General features: G+C 39.4%; 2 protein-coding genes across 2 annotated transcripts in view; both read right to left on the bottom strand.

Annotated features, from left to right (window-relative positions):
• fat3a (FAT atypical cadherin 3a) overlaps nucleotides 1-20525 on the bottom strand; it is a 345169-nt gene that overhangs the window by 306901 nt on the left and 17743 nt on the right. The gene's annotated exons all lie outside the window — the stretch shown is intronic.
• Nucleotides 1187-20107, bottom strand: LOC123986150 (cGMP-inhibited 3',5'-cyclic phosphodiesterase A-like). Its single transcript, XM_046074255.1, has 10 exons — nucleotides 20034-20107; nucleotides 19650-19846; nucleotides 18383-18520; nucleotides 17735-17846; nucleotides 15031-15138; nucleotides 13942-14141; nucleotides 13142-13345; nucleotides 12818-12979; nucleotides 9310-9577; nucleotides 1187-8447 (listed from the first exon to the last, which is right to left on the bottom strand). Exons 1-10 carry the CDS (start codon nucleotides 20077-20079, stop codon nucleotides 8131-8133), a joined length of 1752 nt encoding a protein of 583 aa, XP_045930211.1. The 5' UTR covers nucleotides 20080-20107; the 3' UTR covers nucleotides 1187-8130.

Here is a 20525-nt window from a genome sequence, read left to right as displayed (position 1 = left end):
AGCCACAAAGGCTTAGCTGTGGCAGCAGTAGATTCACAGTGTCGGTACGTCCTGGTGGAAGTTTGCATGTTCTCTCTGTTTCGTTGTGATTCTTTATCTACACATCTTTTTTAAAGAAAGAATTGCCTAAAAACCCTCCAGGGGCTTGAAAAATCTGATTCTCTAGGCAGTATATTTCAGGAAATAATTACAGTGTAGTATTACCTATACACAATTTGTATATATGTAAGAATAATTTTAGACATAATAAACAACAAAGCACTCCATTAACGGCCATCTGTTACACAAGTATACTTAATCAGTCATAGTCTTAAGACACACACATCAAGACGATCAATCATAATACATTCATGTAGCCTATACACAAACACTATCATTAGCAACTGAAGAACACACACTTATGTGATATGGCTTAGATATTTCATAAGACAAAAAAGAAAAAGGACAAAATAAACCCAAATAATGAAACAAAACACACATATTTATAATAAGCCTTTAAACTTGTATGAGAAAAAGGCAAAAAGTAGTTGGACCAAGCTTATATAAGCAGTCCATATGGAAAGTATTGTTTGGTTAGAATAAGTGATTTTAGGGATCTGTTAAACTGCTTTGAAGACAAAATAAAAAAAATGTAAAAGCAGAGAAATCCATATTTTGGACCCTAGGTAGAATATACTAAACTGAGATTGGGGAGTATGGGAGTGAAGAGGTCTGTTTATGTTGACACTCAGTGCTTTCTTAATAGTGTGCAGAACAGTGTTACACTGTATTGCACTTAGCTACACTACCATTACTGACAAAGTTAATTATAAACACAACGTTCATTCTGGCAGAAAATACAGGAACATCTAACAGCATTATTTATTACAAAGTCATCAGCACATATGGTCAGAGCCACAATTAAATAGGCTAAAGGCAGAGATCTGTGCTTTATGTTAGTTAGGCTTGGCCATACTGTATTTCAAGGTGACTAATTATAGACCAACAGGACTGGAAAATATACTTTAATCATGCAAATATATTGAATACTTGTTGGTCATTACCAGCTGAATATATTTGATCAGCATTGTTGGAACAACAATGCAACTCATATGAAGTCAAACTCGTATATCTAATTACAATTTCAACTAAAAAATGACCCACAAGTTATTGGAGAAATGGCCAAAGAACAAGACAAACACATGTGCAGCATTTATAAATGTTATTATTCAACAATATTCACATTACAACATCAACACTGCTCTGCTAGTGACATGTTCTAATAATCCCAATATATTGTATAGTTACTTTGTAATACATTATCGAGAGGCACTTCCAGTAAGTCTGGCAATAGAGGAGCTACAGTATTGTGTCTAAATTACAAAACAGTAAAAATAAATATTTTTCTAAAAGTTTTTTTGTTATAATATACTTTTGAATCTGTACAGTATATATTTTTATACAAAGTCAAACAATATCTAGAAATAAAATGTTATATTTCACTTAAACAAATACTGGTGAATCACACAATTTCCCCATCCTGTAGGTATTGCTACATGTGTTAAGTGCAAGATACTGGAGAGAAGAAAATAATTGAGTCAATAATTGAGTGAAGTGCCTGTTATGGTAGATAAAACATACCAGTCTTGTTTGTCTTGCTTTAAAGGTGGTGAAAAAAAGTTTGTTTTGGTTTCCTTTGTGACAAACAAGGAAAGCTGACGAATACAGCATTCAAACAATGTATACATACATACATACATACATATGAAAATGGTATGGCACAGGAGCGCCTTTTAAAATGGCTGAAACAACAAACAATACAAAAAGGAATGTTTTTGGTTCAAACCATCAAAAGAAACTTGGGTCTGGGCTTCAGTCTGAGAACAGTTGGTCAGTTCCATTGAAGTGCTACTGCTGCGTACTGACACGGCAGTGAAATAATAACAGACAGTAAAGACATGCGGACAATACCGTGAGCTCCGGTCTGTTCGATGAATGCTAACATGGTCCTTATGTTGCTTTTATCTGTCCTGTCTTCACATGAGAACTGTTACAAAGTATATGCATATCCAGACACTGTGCCTTGGTTCTGGACAAAACTGACAAATAAGAAGATGCAAGAAACAGGGCTAATAGGGCTAATTTTGTGCAAATCACAAAAAAACACAGTTCAAAAAGTTTCTTTGGTTTGCACAAGTTAATCTAGTGTGCAACAATCCCCTTCTTCTCATCATTTAAAAGAAACCACTGGTACTGGCTTCAAGAAACGGACATAATTTAGTTGTAGACCCTGTACTTTTTTCCTGGCCCAGTTTTTAGACAAAGATATTGCAAAACGGGATTTATGAATGCCATGCAATTGCCTAATACAAACCAGTGGCCCATGTTGATGAAACATGAAAATCTATTGGCATACTCTTTAAATGTGTTTGAGTTATGTGATCCACCCCAACAAACATCGAGTCTGCATTATGTTTCCAAGTTGCAGTGTTGTTGTGAAGTAATGCAGTGCTTTGTTTTCAAATTAGTCTACACTTAAACTGTATAACAATGCAAATTAATACAGACAAATGTTCACTGTACTGAACTGTGCCAATACATTATCATGCTGTAGAGAAATAAAAAATCCAATGGCATTTGAAAATGGTTAAGTATAAATGAGTTGTAGTAAAGCAAAGATTTTTGCTAAAACGCTGGCATGGTCCTTTAATTTCATTGCAACAAGAACTGAAACCTGCTCTTAAACAATTAATGGAAACTTGACCAGTTGACTACCCCCATATGTCTCATTCATTTTGGATTGTTTATGACAAAAATAGTGACCGTAAACTCTATCACAGCTTTGATTAAGTCTCTTTGATTGATGCACTGTAGTGTATACAGTTAGTGAGGCAGGACTGGGAGATCAGAGGAGGGGAGAGTCTATTTTAACTAACTCAATCCCTAGTGAGCTTTGAATTCTCTGATCACACAAAATTCAAGCAAATAAGTGAAGGGAGTGTGAGAAAGCTGACACATTTCTAAACACAGAGATGGAGCATGGGATGGTACAAGTGTGGGAAATGAGGAAAAAATACATAGCAATAGGATGCACATTAGATTGTAAGTGAGGCATTGATATACTGTATGGTGCGAAGGGTATTTACAGTGCATGAAGCTCAAGCTCATTCATTTTTCATCAAAATCTTTTTACAGTCATGGTTATTTTTAGAATAACTAAGGTTTGAAAGCTACATTTCTGTACAGAGCTTCAGAAATGCTCAACTAAAAGACCTCAGTCAATGCCTTACATGACCCACAGACCAGTGGTGTATCAGCTGGTGTTTAAAGATCATTTTCACTGCTACAGGTAGTATGACAAGCCAATGCAAGGAGAGGCTATTGGAAGACATTTGGTCCAGGAGGGCACTTCCTGCATCTTGCTGCATACGCTACAAATACGCTGCTGCCATTTGTGTTGGCAGGTAAGACACACATTGTTTCAGGGATTAGACTTTTACTTTTTTCTGTTGCTGAGCAACATAATAAACATTAGGGCATTTGCTTTTAATTGATTTGTACAGCCAAACCCAATTGGGTGTTTCAAAATAAAAATTCCATCTTTGAATGTCTGCAATAGCTATCAAAAATAAAATAAAAAACAGACTTTTAAGAGGTCAAAACTTGAACTAAACACGAACAATACGCTCAGGCTTTGGTTAACACATGCTTCCTTTTTCATAGCAGTAAAAACAAGCTCAACCACTGCGCCCTTTTGTAAGTACAGGGAATAAGCAGTCAAGGGCATTATGTTGCACAGTTTAGCCATCCTTTGCACAATGGGCATTTTGATAACAGTGCAATGGATACAGCCGAGGATTTAGACAGTATTAACGTTAGCAAAACTCTAAATGAGTTAAGAAATTGGGTCACAGTAGGGCAAGTGTTTAATAGATTGCTCAGTCTGTTTTTATCCAGCGTATGTGAATACTGTCTAATGGACTGGTTGCATAAAGTGTTTTATGTCCTTAGTGGATGTTGTGTATTTCTATCTTGTGTTCTTTGTCATTGAGGTTTTCATGTCATTGTTGCTGTTTCAATTTCAAAACAGTAGCGATCAGAGTGGTCGACCCTCACCCAGGAACTCACCTGCAACTCGCAACTTGCACAGCTTGATATTGACTGTTTGCTATTTTGTTTTTGAATGTTGATGGTGACTTAACAAGTGCCCGTGTTGCTTTTCTGATGTCAGCTCAAATATACCATACTGCATATCCTTTCAGACTTTTTGCAGACATAGATCATCACATGACTTTGAATCCGACTGAACTGGCTCATCTTCAAAGAGTTACATCGAGTGGAATCTGTTGAAATTTGAAAAATTTCTGAGACCCCTCTGACACAGCTGCAAGTCAAGCTAAGAGGCTTCTCTCTCTCTTCCTTCCTCTTTCATTACTAAGCCTCATTACTAAGGCTGTTCTCCTTGTTCACACTTTCCTCCATCACCACCAATCTAAATCTTTAAAGACATCAAAGGAGAGCACTGACACGACCTGTTAAGCTGTATGTAATGTCATCAGTGACTACAAATGGAGAGAAAAGAAATCTAGAGATGTGGTGAGTCTGCTGGTCTACGATCAGATTTCAATGGAACTGTCGGCTTACTCTGTAGAACTTTTGACCAAAATATGTTACAATAAAAAGGAACTATGCAGATTTGCAGTGACCGCAGATCATTGTCTGTGTCTTACATCTATCATTGTGCCTTTTTTATTTGCTGTCAGTGAGGATCGACTGCTTCTAAAACTCAACTTGATTTCCTCAGTGTAGGTTAAAAAAGAAAAACCCTGACAGTGTCACAGAAGATTACAGAAAACCGTATTTGAGACTATGAGGCTTGCACGCCACTAATCCTAAATTTGACAGTATTTCACTTAATAAATTAATAATTAACATCATATATTAATCATCATTATACATGTATGCAGCTGGGACTGTTTTTCAGTGTTTTATAAAGTAAACTGGGTTCCATGGCTCAGAAAAGGTTAATAATAAATTCTTTGCCTTTTTTGTGCAACAAAATAATAAAAGATTGAATGATATGGATCCAATTGAGGCTTGCAGATAATATATTGTGGGTACACAGCTTCCCCTGGATGGCAATAGGCTCCACAGGGTAGCTTTTTTTAATGTCTTATTGACGTACTGTATATCCTCTTGGGTGATTTGGAGCTGTGAGTCAGCTCTGGCCCAGGCCACTATGCAGGGACGTAGGTATTGACAGTGCAGACAGTGAAGCTGCACTGAATTGCACTATACAGGGGGCCCGTGACAGGAGCAGCCCCACCATGTCACGAGCTGGACTTTGTCAGTTACATAGTGAAAATTCATCTAGTCTCATCATCATGACAGTAGACACCCAGCTCACCTCAAACTTTTTATATTAACAGAGAGTGGTAGATATACACTCAGATGTGCATTTCCTCCTTTGCCATGGTGTCTGACACCACAGACTTTTGTCAAGACAAAAGTAGCAAGCAGTATGCTATAAGGTAAACGGTGAAATATAAAAAATCAAAAAAATTTATTCCACAGATTCCACAGAATGATTTTAGTTATTACTTATTTTCTTTGGTATTCATGTCACATAGCCCACATATGCAGTGATGATTGCTGGGTAATATGTGTATGGCTGCCCAATCTAGTGACAAGACAACAAGACTCCAGAAACCGGGTGAAACGCAAAATCTGACAAGTAGACTAGTAGAGCAAGCTTGCAGTCATGCCATTCAAACATAAAAGTAATTTTAAGAAGAGACAGGAGAGAAAAGAACAGGAGGAGAGGGTCGCAAAGCTCCCAAATAAGATTGTTTAGGATTTTTTACTGAGGACACTGTCAAAGATTTCGCTCAATGCAGGCTCGTCGGATGCCTTTCAAATAGGTAAGTAACTTTATAAGTGCTTTTTCAGTGGATTTGGTGCAGCTGCCGTGCCACTGTTTATCATTTCGGGGACATGTCGCTGCTGAGCACCTGTTTGTGTGGATGTGCTTGTGGGTATTAAATTGTGTGTGCGCCTTTGCTGGCCTGTTTTCAGGACATGGTGTTGTGTTATGGGTAGCCCACTTTTCTTTCTTATTCACCATAATGTCTTGCCTCTCTGTCGAATGTGTTTGCCGTGATTTGGGAGGTTATTGTACTGAAAATGCCCATAAAATCTGTCTCATTTCAGCACAGTGGACACCTCCCCTGCACTCAGCTGTTTGCAGTGACATTTCAGGATTTTGACAATGACAGCACTGGCCATGCTCCTTATAACTTTATCTTTGATTTCTGTTGCCTACTTTGCAAATACAAAAGTCTAGGTGACACAGTCCAACTCTAAGATCCATCACATGATGGCACTTTAGATTGCTGCGTCTAGGCGCACGCAACACAGCTGCTGCAGCAGCAGCAGTGTGTGTGTGTGTTGGAGAAAGATGCACACAAAGAGAACTGCTGAATTTAATATGTTAATATGAAAAGAAATTGATTTAAGGAGCTTTAAATTAAGTAGGTTAGGTATTTACTGCTTCTAATCTAATCAGTTGTTAAACCATGCACAACGAGGAAACAAGGCACAGAAATTTGCCATTATAGGGTTCACTTCTAGACACGAACACAGTGTGTGTGTGTGTGTGTGTGTGTGTGTGTGTGTGTGTGTGTGTATGTGTGCGCACGCGTGTGCTTCGTAACTGTTTAGCCCAAGGGCCCATCATAACAGCCTGCACTCGGGCCCGTTGTTACTACCTTACGCTACTGCCACTATGGCTTACAGGATTACTTTCTGAAACATTTGGCCTACATACCAGGCTATAAATGATATTGCCAGGAAGACAGAATTCTTGTCTAATTCTAGATTAAGCAAACAAGTTGTGAGGTGACATAAAATGTGGACACAAATTATATTTACCAAACACATTACCTTATTACGTAGTTTTGTATCTTTTAAATTAGTGTGGTTAACAGTATGATCTGCTGTGTTATAGCATAGGGACCAATGGAAGGCTGACACAGAGGAAGCAGATGAAATTAAATAGAATCATGATATTCAGTATAATGGGATCAATAATCTTGTTTCCCTTGTGGTTCCTTTGTGATTCACAAAGGGAACCACAAACAGCACAGAAAGGAAATCTTAAAACAGTGGCAAGTAAAAGAACACTGGAAGTTCTTATAGCTTTCCTTTTTTTTCTACAGGTTTCTGGCTTCCTGAGTTGTGTGGCTGGAAACTTGTAGATGTCTTCAAGGAACAAAAGCTAGGGGGAAAACACGCAAAGTAGGACAACCATCGTTTGACATGAACAAAACCTTGTTTTGTATGTTTTTCCTTGAGCGAGAATAAAGCTTTTAAAGCAACAGGGTTCTTTGTTAAATTTCCTATCTGTTCTGAGTATGGAATGTGTTTCTACTGTAGCATTGTGTGTGTGTGTGTGTGTGTGTGTGTGTGTGTGTGTGTGTGTGTGTGTGTCTGTGGCTGTGAAGCTTGTGTTGGGTGAGTGTCTGTACACACAATGTGCTACAACTGGCCCTATTTTCCGTCTCCTTCTGAAATCCACATGGTTGAGCCTCAGTGGACACAGCTTTTTCCCTGGCTTTCATCCCATTGTCTTCAAGGAGAAGGGGCTTGTTGCACATCCTCAACAAGCTGGGTGGCTCCACAGTGTCCTGATAGCATCGGAGCAACAAGAAAGGTGGGATAGCGGGTGGGGTGGACTCGTGACAGTGTATTACTCACTGGTGGAGTGAATCTGTGAATCAGCGTGCTTGGCCCGTAGTGCAGGATGGGCAGCCTGGGTGAGGGCAGGGCACCAGATCCATAAAACAAACACTACAACAAAAACAAATACCGTCACAGTCATTCTTTTTTTCTTGTACATCTTTTCCCTCTACTTCTTAGTCCCTTCATCTTTTGCTCATCTCACCTCCCTCCCTTTGTCAGATGACCTGGGCATGCATCATCCCTGTCCTCAAACCCAGTTTTTGTTAGGCACATATTACCCAAAACATCTTCTACAGTGTTGTGTCAAAGTGATGTGCTGGCTACCATATCAAGAGTTTAGTTAGGAAAGAAACAAACATTTTTAGACAACGTTCAGATTCCTGGTTTATGAGGAGGCCAAAGTTTATAATATCACTCTGGTTCCTCCTCTATTTGCCCTGAAGTCTCCGATTGCAGAAAGATTTCCTCTTCCTCTATAGCCGGCACCTCTTCCCTTTCATCAAGGCAGTCAGTCGACTCCTCCTCTTTGCTTGCTTGCTCCTCCTCTTCCTCATGAATGGCTGTGATTGGATCAGTGGGGCTGCTAATGCAGTTCGGGTCGTCTTTCTTGTCCTCCTCCTGGGCTTCTGCAGCAATGACTCTTTTCCACATTTCATGGTTTTCCAAAAGATGCTGTGTGATCTGGCAAAACACTTTCCTCCTGCTCACCTTTTTGGTCTCTTGTCGCTCTGTCAGACACAAAGCCAACAGTTAGACAAGCTCCTGAGAAAAGTTGGATATGAGACTTGCTTTTCTTGCCATAGGTCAGAGTGCTACCATTCTTATGTCAGCCAGGAGACAGTTAGCTTAACTTAGCTTAGCTTAGCTTAGCGTAACGCGTGCAAAAAGGGCAAAACAGATTGACTGACTTTGTCCAAAGTTTAAAAAGTCCACGTGTTGCTCCAGTGTTTAGTATGAGTAAATACTGCAGATTGCATTTTTTTTATCAACCGGCTCAACAATGGCTAACCTGGCTAATTGTAAACAACGGCTGGCCGAGCAAGGTTTTCCGACTTGTTAACTGGAACACCGTCAACTCAGGTGTGAGGTCAATCCAAGCAATATAGCTCACCATGAAACTCATTTGAATTGGGCCAAGTACCATAACATGAGAAAACTGGTTATAACTATACACACTGTGCTACATTATAAACAATGATAAGGTGGATAGGAGTGCTCTCTTGCACATCAGTAGTTGTCAGTATCAGTAGTGCTTTTCAGATTATTTAGAAACAATTCTACACAATTATCAATTTTGGTGCACATGGTGAATGAAGTGAGGTGAAACTCAAAATCTTGAGCCTGTTCCTCTCTAAATCAACCAAGCCTCAAATCGACAATCGCTACCACTGAAACTGTCAGACTAAGTCCTGTGATTGAACCTACAAAAGGTAAGCAACAGCACTAATTTACAATCTCAACTTTACCCCAACAGATGAGCAAACCAGTCAAATCACCCACCAAGCTACAGGACATTATGTTTTTACAAAGTGAATAAATCAGGGCACACTCTCAATACAGAGTGAATAGATTATTAAGAGGTTGACATACGGGAGGTGTCAGAACTTGTTGATGCGTCCTCATCTGCCATATCCTCCCCTTCCTCTTCTGTATCTTGTCCTTCCTTTGCCTCCTCTTGCTCCGTCTCTTCCTCAGGTGGGTCAACCCAACGGCCTGGCATAAGGGCAGCAGAGTCGTAGGAAGAGCACAGAGGTCCCACAATGTGAGTGATGAACGACTCCTGTAGTTTGGCGAGCTGCGGAGCGGACCGGTCCATGAATGGGCTGATGGGAAGTCCCAGGCTTGCTTCTTCGTCACCCTAGAAGGATACAAACATTGCAAATATGTCAGATGCACAGAAATGATAAAATGTAAATGTACTGGGAAAGGGAACTTTTATCTTATATAATGATGTGATTTCAAGAGAGAGAGAGACGTTTTTTTCTCCACTGCCCCATATTTTTATAGCTCCAGGACCAAAAAGAGTTAGTGCCTTGAAATGAGTCTCTTCATTCTACTGAACATCAGTTCTTAAGAATTCATGACATATTTGAATTCAAACTTTCTAAAATTAGTAGAGAATAAATTTGAGATTTTTAGGCTTCTGTTTCTGTCCAGTTAAAGTCACTATAAACAACCAAAATCCAATCTGATCATACATGAATACAATATATAGTTGGTTTTATTTATTTTTATTCTCAGATCTTTTTCACTCACAGAGCAAGTGAACAGGAGATTTACCCACTGCAGACAAGACAAATGGTACAAAAATAGGTCAGTTCCTTCCGTTTGCTTTGTTACTGGACTGCATATTCAAAGTACTGCTTACAAAATAAAACATATGGCATAATTACCTCTCAAAAAGCATAAAACATACAAACATACTATAATTCAAAGCCTTTACTGTTAAACCATACAGACATTATAACACTTTGCCTATTGAGGCCAGGCACACAACATCTTTGAGTTCTTTTAAATATAAGAAAACATTTTCTATAAGAGGTTTTGGTGAATGTTTCATATTTGTGTTCAGGCTTTGCTGCTGCACCAAGGCCAGTTGTGTTTTTCCTCTTCAGTTTTTGTAAATTAATGTTTCTCTCTGCATGTTATGCTTTCATCATCATTAATTTTTTGCATATATTTCTCCTTGCATTTATTTCATTTTTTGTTTCATTTCTATATTTTTGTCCATTTGTAACTATTATATATTTAGTATTTAATTATATATTTAGTATATAACATATTAACATTTCCTCAGGCCTTCACATGTAGGTAAACTTTATATCACCTGAATTGATTAAAGTCAAACGTACATTTTGTCTTCTTTGTTACCCACAAGGTCACCACTGATAAATACTGACATAAATATTCCGACTAATTATCTTTGGCCACCAAATATGCATAGACAGGGCGCAACAATCAGGTCTGACTCCCCACAATATATCAGATGTTTGTAATTGTATTTGCTGAATGAGCCATTTGTATGACTTATATAAGTGTCTACTGGAAATGGAGACCAGATAAACACAAGGCAAAGTGGATGCATGCTTTTCCTTGCTCGTCCTTGGGTTATTTATCATTCATGCCTTTTCCACTTTTCTATTTTGTATCAGATAACAGTGACAGCTCGAGACAGCCAAAATGATTAGAATCTCATTATTGGATTTCTTCTGCTGATAGCATTACTGATGGAACTGTTTATATTCACACAAACTAAGGCAATATCTATAGAAATCTTTGCAATACACCTGTTCAGTGTCTGTTCCAGCAAAATACATTGCACCCAATAGAAAATAAACAAAAAATGGAAGTGTATGAGTTGATTTTCTCAACAGAATCTAAATAAAACAAATCTCGAGGACATTTCCCAAATAAATGACTTTTTTAAATAAGCTTATTTATTTTAAGATATTTTTCATTCTTGAACATTTCTTCAATAAAGGTGGCTTGTGGTTTTTATTGCTTTTTATTTGTATTTATTTATATTGACATTTTGAGTTTTGCACTTTCGTGTCTCTTGTCTTCTTGTTTTAATTTTATCTTAAGTCTTAAGTTTTTAAAAGGTACTATATAAACAAATGTATTATTATAATTTTTATTATTACTTTCACATATTCTGACAGTCATGTATAGTGCTTTTGTGTTTGTTTTCCCATTGTCAGGGCTTTAATAGTGATTCAATAGGAGGACAGAGGGGAAAGGGCCATTGCTATGGCAACCTGAAACCTGAATGGCGTCAGTGCACTGCAGTAGTGGTTCGCGTGAGAGGTGTGTGTGAGTGTGTGTGTGTGTGTGTGTGTGTGTGTGTGTGTGTGTATAGCAGGAGTGGGGACAAAGAGGGAATTGTTTATCAGTACCAGAAATGACTATTATTGGTTTAGAATATTAAAGTGGTGCATTGCAGAGTGTAATGTAAATGCATACTTGTGTGTGTGTGTGTGTGTGTGTGTGTGTGTGTGTGTGTGTGTGTGTGTGTGTGTGCACATCTGTACTGACTCTGTTGTCGCTGAGAGCGTCAGTTCCATCCCTGTGATGTTCCTCTGTGTGACTGTGAATGAGCGCTGTGAAAGATGACTCATTTAGGTCATCCGTCTCCCCTCTGAAGAGAAAAACATACGCACACCCTCTGTCTCTCATGCACTCTGTCTTACTCCACCCAACCCCTGATGCTCCCGCTCAAAGGACCTACATAATTCTCAAAGCTATTATGAGAATTAGAAAGTTTGAAAGGAATAGCAGAATGCTAAGCTTCAGAAACAGATCAAAGGGAGGACGTTTTCCTGATTAGAGGTGTCTAGCTGCTACACAGTGTTTTGATATCGTTAGTACATGTGAGTAAGTTCCCTTGATTGAAAATGACAAAATAAACCAAATAGATGATAGTGAGCTTCACGCTTGTCAAAAGAAACCTTGTGATAACAAACGTCTGTTAGAGCCATACATCTGTGTACAAATACAAAGATCTTTCATTTTGAGAAGAATGACATTATGATACCACTGACTGCAGTGTATACAATAGCTTCAATTATGTCTTAAAATTCTCCAATTAGTGCTTTTCTACTTACAACATATCGCTGCTTGGTAAGTAATCACAACTCTCTCCCATTAGATGTGATCTTTATCGACTTGCTCGGTACTAACAGAACTGACCAATAAGAGGGATTGTTTAGTTAAGAACAGGATTTGTTGCCAAGCATTCGTCAAATGCAGTCTCTAACAAATTCATGAGCTTGTAGGCTGTTGGCTATTGTTACTCTTTAGAGGGAACATCCAGTCTCACACATAAAACCTTGCTGAAGGGTCCTTGAGCAAGAAATCCCTATCATCTGCAGAGGCGGTGCTGTGTCGTTGACTCTGACCTCACGGTGGAGGAAGGTGAGCAAAAAAGGAAAATTGCTTGATGACAGAGGTGTGGTGGGTTGTTTGGTGACTGTCACTCTCTATGACCAACCATTTTTGCCTATTTCCAGTACACTCCGATCGATCTATGTGTGAGGTGCTATCTATCTAAATCCAAATAACTTTGAAAGGGATGAGATGCAGATATTTATAAGCATACTTGTTCGTAGAACTCGTTGACGATCCCCTCCGTCCACTGCAGGTGCAGCTCCTTACACTTCAGCGGCCCATTGACATCAGCTAGCTTGATGCACATCTGGCACACCAGCAATCTGTCGTTTTCGTTGGTCCAATCAATACCGGACACTCCTTCATCACCCACCTGGAGAGGTGTGCACAGGAGGGTTTGTGTAAAGAGAAACCTAAATATTCCTAACTGAATGGTTGTCAACTGAAGTTTAGGACAATCTGAGATTTTTAATTCAGATTGAATGATAACAATAATTGCTGATGGATGGTCACTTTTTCGGTTTTACAGGTTTACCTTTGCATTAAACTCTGCAAGGAAATCAAAGTGCTTTTTGAGGTCGGTGGCCAGGATGGCTTCGATGACTAGGAAGCGGAAGCGCTTGAACTCCACATGTTCAAGGTTAACCAGGAAGTTATACTCAGGTCGAGACATGAAGAGGTTCCACGCTGATGCCGCATGGTGATTTTCCAAGACTGAACGATCATTGTATAGAAGAGCCTACGGTGGAAGACCAAGAGGAGACAGTGATTGTTGAACATTCACTGTGAAACACATAGGGGCTTGCATGGTCTTATTTATCGCCTTGTTTAAATTGTGATGTGGGCTGAAGAAATTAAGATTACGATTAATAGCTGAATTACTTTACTTTCAGGCCTGAAGGTGACTACAGCAAGATCCTCAACTCTGATCTGCATATGTCCTGCTATCCTGCACATCTGACTGTGGGTGATTTATGTTCTTCGCTATATTGCCTTCTACTTTTGAGCAGTGTTTTGGTATTACTTATTACTTGTAATGTGATAATATCAAGCTGTTTTAAACTGTGGTGAAATATGAATCCTGTAGTTTTTTGTGGCATATTTCCCTAGGTTGTTGTATTTTTGGGGGTTCCAATTCCAATTTTTCCCTTCATGGATTAACCCCTGATAGCAGTAGTAGTAACAGGTTACTTCAACTTACTGACAAAAAATGAATTGACTTGATTACAATTTGAGCTTCCCTTGTTTTTATGAAATCAACAGTAAATTATCTTCATTATCCATCAGTACCACCTCTTCATCAATCCATCACCACAGCCCACACAACATTTTCACCTGTGGTGCACTGGTAGCTACTAGGAAGGCGTTGGTTCTTCCGGGATGGTCATAGTCGTGCATGGCAGCGGCTACATACAGGGCCATGAGCTCCAAGGCAGGGATAAGGCCAGCCAGGGAGCCATAGCTTTCCTCCAGCACAGAGTTCATCTTGGACACCAGGAAGCCTGTGGCACCAGGTGTAATGCCATTCTCTGAGTCTACAGGCAAAAAAAGAACACAGCTCATGCCCCAGTCACCAATGCTGATCTGTTCAAATGCTGCCACCACTTACTTACTACTATTTACTTAATTACTGTTAAACCCGGTGCTCTCAGACTGTTTACTCTGAAAGAAACTTTCAGCATTTTGTCTCATTTCACCTGCTCTACAGTCTCTATCACCAGGATGTTGTAAAATGAGTCTTAAGTGACAAAACAACAGGAGAGAACATAAAATAAAATAAGAAGGTGGGAGGAAAATGACCAGGACCTACACTTGTGACATTGTAAATGAACATAAACACTAAACATAAAATAAGCATTCCCTGAAGTGGTCACGGCTGATATGTCAAGAAGATTAAAAGCGACTCTTATTTACTCTACTGTTAGTCTTGTGGGGCCAATCGTACATACAGAAGTTCAGTAGTGGATGGGATCAATTAAATAGCTAAAAGAGTTTGCCAAATTTCTAAACTATTTCAAACAAATGCAAAATGAGTCATGTTGTAACTAGGTTTAAATCAATTAAACATCATTTAACAAACAAACATATGTTGACTGATTAGAACTGGTGCAAATTATAAATGGCTGTTTCTTTTCACAATGGCCTCATTTCTGCCGTACTTTCACTTCTTATCCACTTATTGCATGCTTACTTCTCCTTTGTTTGTGAATGCAGATTTATTCACCATTGTGTGATTGTGTGTCTGAATAAACGCATGCAATGCTACAATGTGTATATTTTTGTAACTCGGTTTTTGTTTGTTTTAAAAGCCTACCTCTGTGAATGTGTGTGACATTAATATGACATGAGGTTGGATTTTTTTTTGTTTTGTTCGTGAGTGTGAGTTGATCTCAAAGAAGTACTGTTTGTATTAAAGGTCCTTACCAATGTGTATCCCATTCTCAGTCAGCAGGGCGGGCAGGCCTGGCACAGGCTGCGTGGTGAGGTACCAAACAGCATGAAGTACGTCAGTGGCATGGATCCGGTTGTGATCTGGGGAGAGTAAAATTAAACACTAATTCACACCAGTGGAGCGCAACAGTGATGAAATGCCAGATCACTTTGATCATTGTGTTGAAATCCCAACTAGGGCTGGGTATTGTTCAAAGATTTTCGATATTGATACGATACCTCGACTTCGATATCGGTTCCTGAACAATACTTTCAATACTAATTTTTTTCTCAACAAACTGAGAACCATTGTTGTTTGTATAAAGTAACTTAATTATCACATTATTATCATAAAGATTGCTTGTTATTTTAATAATTGTTCCTTTGAAAAATTCTACTGCTTGTCAAAAAGCAAGACATATTTTAAGTGTAACATAGGCCTATATTGTGTTTTTGTTGTTTTTATTCCTCTTTCTTTAGTTTTTATAATGTAATTTCATTGTTTATTAATTATATATTTTGTATTGTTTATATATGAATTTGTGCACTGGCAACACTGCAACCTAAACAATCTAAACATTCATGGCAATAGGCCTGAGAGAAAGAGAGAGAGAAATCTCTCATCTCATCTCATGGAAACAAGTTTCTGCCACTACATATCAAAGTTTCCTCCTCACTAGAGTAAGAGGTGGCCAGGCAAGAACTATCACAATAGAAAGTAAACTCAATCGTGTCTTTATTCCACTGCAGCAAAGTCGCAGACATCAGCCCAAGGATCGGTACGTGACCTCCACGTCACACGGAAGCGCTTCCGTCGGTGTTCTGACGATGCTGCCTTGTCGAAAAATGCTACCGCAGCACAAATTGATACCAGAGTCTATCGAGTCGCTCTGCCCTATCGAAAAATGCTATCTTATATGTTCCCTTTTCCAATCCCATAAAGTTATAACTCTCACATTATTATGACATCTTCTGTTTTTGATTATATTTTAACATAATTTCAGGGGTAGCGTATTCTGACTAATATCCCCTATCATGCTCCCACTACAGAATCATTTTATACTGCACCACTACAGCCTCCGTGTGTACTGTAAGGAGAGGGGGAGCATGTTGAAATACTATATTGTGCCATTTTTATTTAAAATACCAGGGGTAGCGTATTCTGATAGATCAATACCGGCAACACCAATATCAACACATTTTTACAAAAGTAGCATGGCTCATGTAGCTTTGTCAAGCAGTCAAGGTGCTGTTATGCAATCACGCAGGATAATTTTCAAACATAATCCCAAAATGTAAAATTAGCAGAGATTTTATGTATAAAATTGTATTTTTGAAAAGGGTTGATATTACTTGATAGTGGTCAGCTGTTATCTTAAAATTGAGATACTGAATTTGTGTAAGCTCTAAGTAAAGTGCTAAGCAGGATGGTTCTAAGGCTCATACTTTTGTATACGAGATTGGTGAAATCTACATATTTGAAGCAAATATAGCACACTGAGCAGGGACTACCTAAAAATAATAGCTTAGTGCATAAATATAGTTGTCCCCCTGAAACTGTGCTAAAAATAAAATTGGTTATAAGAGCTACAGTATTTAAAAAAAATACATATATTTTAATCAATCAATCAATCAATCAAAAACACTAATAAATGTACTTATGTTACTTACGTCACATACTGTTATTCAAATTCCTTTTAGATTTTAGATGTAAAAACTGAGCTATCTGTCATCATCAGTCTAAACATGAATTGACATCTTCTGATATTAAATGCCAAAATGTAACCAACAGAAAACTCCTGATAAATATAGTTATTATAACTGAGGTTCAGGAACAAGACCACGCCTCTCTCTCTCATTAATCCAACCACCTGTGCTTCACTCATTTCATCCACCTATGCCTCTCTAATCCAAGAACCTGCACATACGTACAGTATTTAAGCCTGTCTAACCCCTTCCTCTCCCGTTTCTCAGTTCTCACATCCCCCCCCGCCCAACCCTGTTTCTCACCTCTTTCAATGGGCAGCACGGTGGCCCAATGGACAGCACTATGGCCTCACTGCAAGAAGGTCCTGGGTCCAGACCTCGGTCAGCCCAGGCCTTTCTGTGTGGAGTTTGCATGTTCTCCGCGTGTTTGTGTGGGTTTCCCCCTGGCGCTCCGGTTTCCTCCCACCATCAAAGACATGTGTGCTAAAATTCATAATTCCGCCAAAGTAATTGTTCTTTTTCTACCACAGGAACCACAGGGGGATCATAAAGCAAGACGCTTATTGAGACGTGCCCCCACCCTGAGTCTCGACACCCATGTTCCGCTCCGGCCACCACAACCCAGATCAACCGTGTTAATCCCAACCTTCTCAACCTCTCACCCTCGACCCCTTCTTTCCTTTCCCCTCGACCCCTTCATCCCTTCCCCCTTGACCCCTTCATTCCTTTCTCCTCGACCCCTACATCCCTCTCCTCCATCCTTTCCTTCCTCAGCCTTCTCTTTAACCAAATAAACTATCTGTTATAACTCAATTGGCGTGGTCTTAGTTAATGAACTGTAGTCAATATGAGCATGCCACACTGAAGCAGAAAGCAGGCCTGGTTTATTTCACTGATGACGCAATGCATCCACCTTGTGGCCGATAAAGGTAATACTGGATATCAATAATTCACTTAAACAATTTGATAAACATGGAGATCCTCTACTCACAAGGGATGACCCTGTATCCATTCTCCAAAGCATGGAAGTAGTTCATGAACTCTTGTACGGGAATTCTGAAGGTCTCAAACAGACCGGCGTCCTCAAAGAGCCTATACGAGACCTGGTACATAACACAAGGAAAACATACTGTGAATCATCTATTATCTCCGTAGAGGCTTAGATGTATAATTATGCCTTTTAAGAACAATCCTAACTTATTCCTAACTGATATTAAGACTGAGCTACGGTGTTATTCACACCATGCTTGTCAGAATCTGATCTTGTGGGTCAAGCCACTTGTCATTCCACAGCACACGTTTTATTCCTTAAAGGGTCATAGAAGAGGATACAGACGGATTTCTAAATAACACATGGCCATCCTAAGTCTAACATTACTAACACAAAATTGCTTTTGGAACTGATGACATTTTGGAAACTGTACTGTATGTGTCACAGATTGTTTTTCTAGTGTTGTCGTTGTTGCAAGCTTAATTTACTCTTCTCACTGCCCACATTAAGCTGCTAATTACACTTCCATGAACATTTCTATCAATATGAGTTCCTTCCTTCCTTCCTTTAATTTAATCAATACCAACATGTTTTAAATAAATGTCATATGCAATAGGTTTCAACATGTCCTCACTAATTTGTGTTTACCTGACTGAGGATGCAGCCTGTCTTGCTGTGGGTCTTCTCCACTAGACTGAAAATGGGAAAGTTCCAGTTGTTGAGTTGACTCATCAGAGGCTCTAGCCCCTCCATCAGCAGAGGCTCCTGGGCCAGGACCGGCTTGTCCTGGCAGGTAAAGGTAGAGGTGTAGAGGAGAGAGAGTCAGAAAGATACTCGCAGGTACAGTAAAATGACATTCATCACTACTGTTAGATGGTCAACAGGCAAGTTTAGATCAGTTCACAATTAGCAGATTGCACCACTGCTTGGTTTACAGCATTTAGAAAAAACACTTTCAAAATGGTCTGTTGTTAATCAAACAGGTTATCTACCTAATGACAGTAAATAAAGGTTAAATCATTATAAAAATTAAACCTAATTGTTAAAATGACTCATTTGTTCTTATTGAGAATGAAATGACCCATTCGTCTTTCTTTCTTGTTGTCTTTGGAGGGATTTGAAGCACATAACAGATAACTAGGGCTGACCCCCAGTCGAAGATTTGATGCTTTGATGGGCGGAGCCTGATTCGACTGTCAATCTCACAGTCGAAGCTTCGCAGCGAAACAAGGATCATGCCATTTATGCGATATGGGGGTGCTCAATGTCTGATTTTACATAGAACTACCAGTTTTCTCCCAATAAGTTAATATACAGCCAATTACAATACACATTTCAATAATTTTCAATGTTTCAAATAAACATGTAAAAATAAAAAAACCCCAAATGAATGAATCCAAAATTGTAACCCTAACCCGGGGTCATCAGTGCGCATGTGTAGGCGTAGCGTATGTGTGTGTAGTGGCAGGAGGAAAACTTGCTGAAGAGACGGAGCCCCAGCTTCATCAGTGTTGTGCCGAGTTGTCCACACCTCGCGGGACTTTCGGGTAATTTATCACCGTTGATGAACCACACAAAGAATATTATATCGTTTTTCAACAGCCGCTACTTGAAACAGACCCACGAGGAACCGTGACGTGCATGTAGTTGTCGGCAGCACGGCAAAAACTCTGCACAAAACCGTTGAATGGCAGGCAATAGAGAGAGAGAGAGAGGGAAAATGGTCAACGATAAGCCTCAGTTAAGCTTCAGCTCGCAATCGCCGTGCACAAAAACACACATGATTCGACATCAGTCGACTATAGACAGGACTTGACGATTCTGATTCGATTATGTAAATCCTTAGTCGGGGACAGCCCTACAGATAACTGAGACTTTTTTCTTGTTACCGAACTAAGCCTGTCTGATTGCCTACCTCCGGTGATGGCAGGAGCGGGTGAAGAACGATACCCTCTGCCAAATACTCCCTGCAACCTTCCCTTGCTTCAGGTGGCTTCTTGCCTCCTTCTCCATCCTCTTCATTCTGTGCAAAGTCGCTGCTGTCACTGTGGTTGGTCTCGTAGGTGCTGTCGTAGGTGCTGTCGTAGTCCGAAGAAGCTACGGCACGCTCATCTGGAGAGACAACACACACGTTGGACATGCGGGAATTGACGTAACCATGTTGGTGGTTATCCAAAGCTACAATGAGGGCAGCTGTGGAGAAGGTCAGTTTGAGTGAATCAAATTATCAACCTGGAAAATAAGCTGGAAGAACAGTCTATATTTATCAATGAGGTTAAATTCTGAAAGCATTTCCTACCCCTGTCAAGATTCACAGATCCTTCTCTTACACCAGAAACCCTCATTACTGTGTTTGGTTTGTGGAATACTAGTTTTTTGTAGAAACACTGCACATGACCAAACCTGTTCAAACACTACAGTGGGGGAAAAAAGTATTTGACCCCTTGCTGATTTTGCAGGTTTGCCCACTTACAAAGAATGCAACAATCTACAATTTTAATCATATGTACATTCTAACAGTGAAAGACAGAATCCCAAAGAAAATTCCAGAAAATCACATCATATGAATTTATTAAAATTGATAACCATCTGATGAGGAAAAACAAGTATATGACCCCCTACCAAACAGCAAGTATTCTGGCTCCTACAAGCCAGTTAGTCTTTCTTTAAGACACAGCCCCAATCCCAACCAATTATCTACATCAAATACACCTGCCTCACCTCGTTACCTGTATAAAAGACACCTGTCAACACCCAAACAACCAGCATCCAACATCACCACCATGGGCAA

Source organism: Micropterus dolomieu, linkage group LG17, assembly GCF_021292245.1.
Source record: "Micropterus dolomieu isolate WLL.071019.BEF.003 ecotype Adirondacks linkage group LG17, ASM2129224v1, whole genome shotgun sequence".
Taxonomy (NCBI): Eukaryota; Metazoa; Chordata; class Actinopteri; order Centrarchiformes; family Centrarchidae; genus Micropterus; species Micropterus dolomieu.
This window is presented reverse-complemented; position numbering and strand designations above follow the sequence as displayed.

Coding starts and splice junctions, on each gene's coding strand:
- LOC123986150 (XM_046074255.1), bottom strand. CDS start 20,079: ATGAGGGTTTCTGGTGTAAGAGAAGGATCTGTGAATCTTGACAGGG. Junction 17,847..18,382: donor CAGGCTGCATCCTCAGTCAG/GTAAACACAAAT, acceptor GTTATGTACCAG/GTCTCGTATAGGCTCTTTGA. Junction 13,346..13,941: donor TAGCTACCAGTGCACCACAG/GTGAAAATGTTG, acceptor CTTCCACCGTAG/GCTCTTCTATACAATGATCG.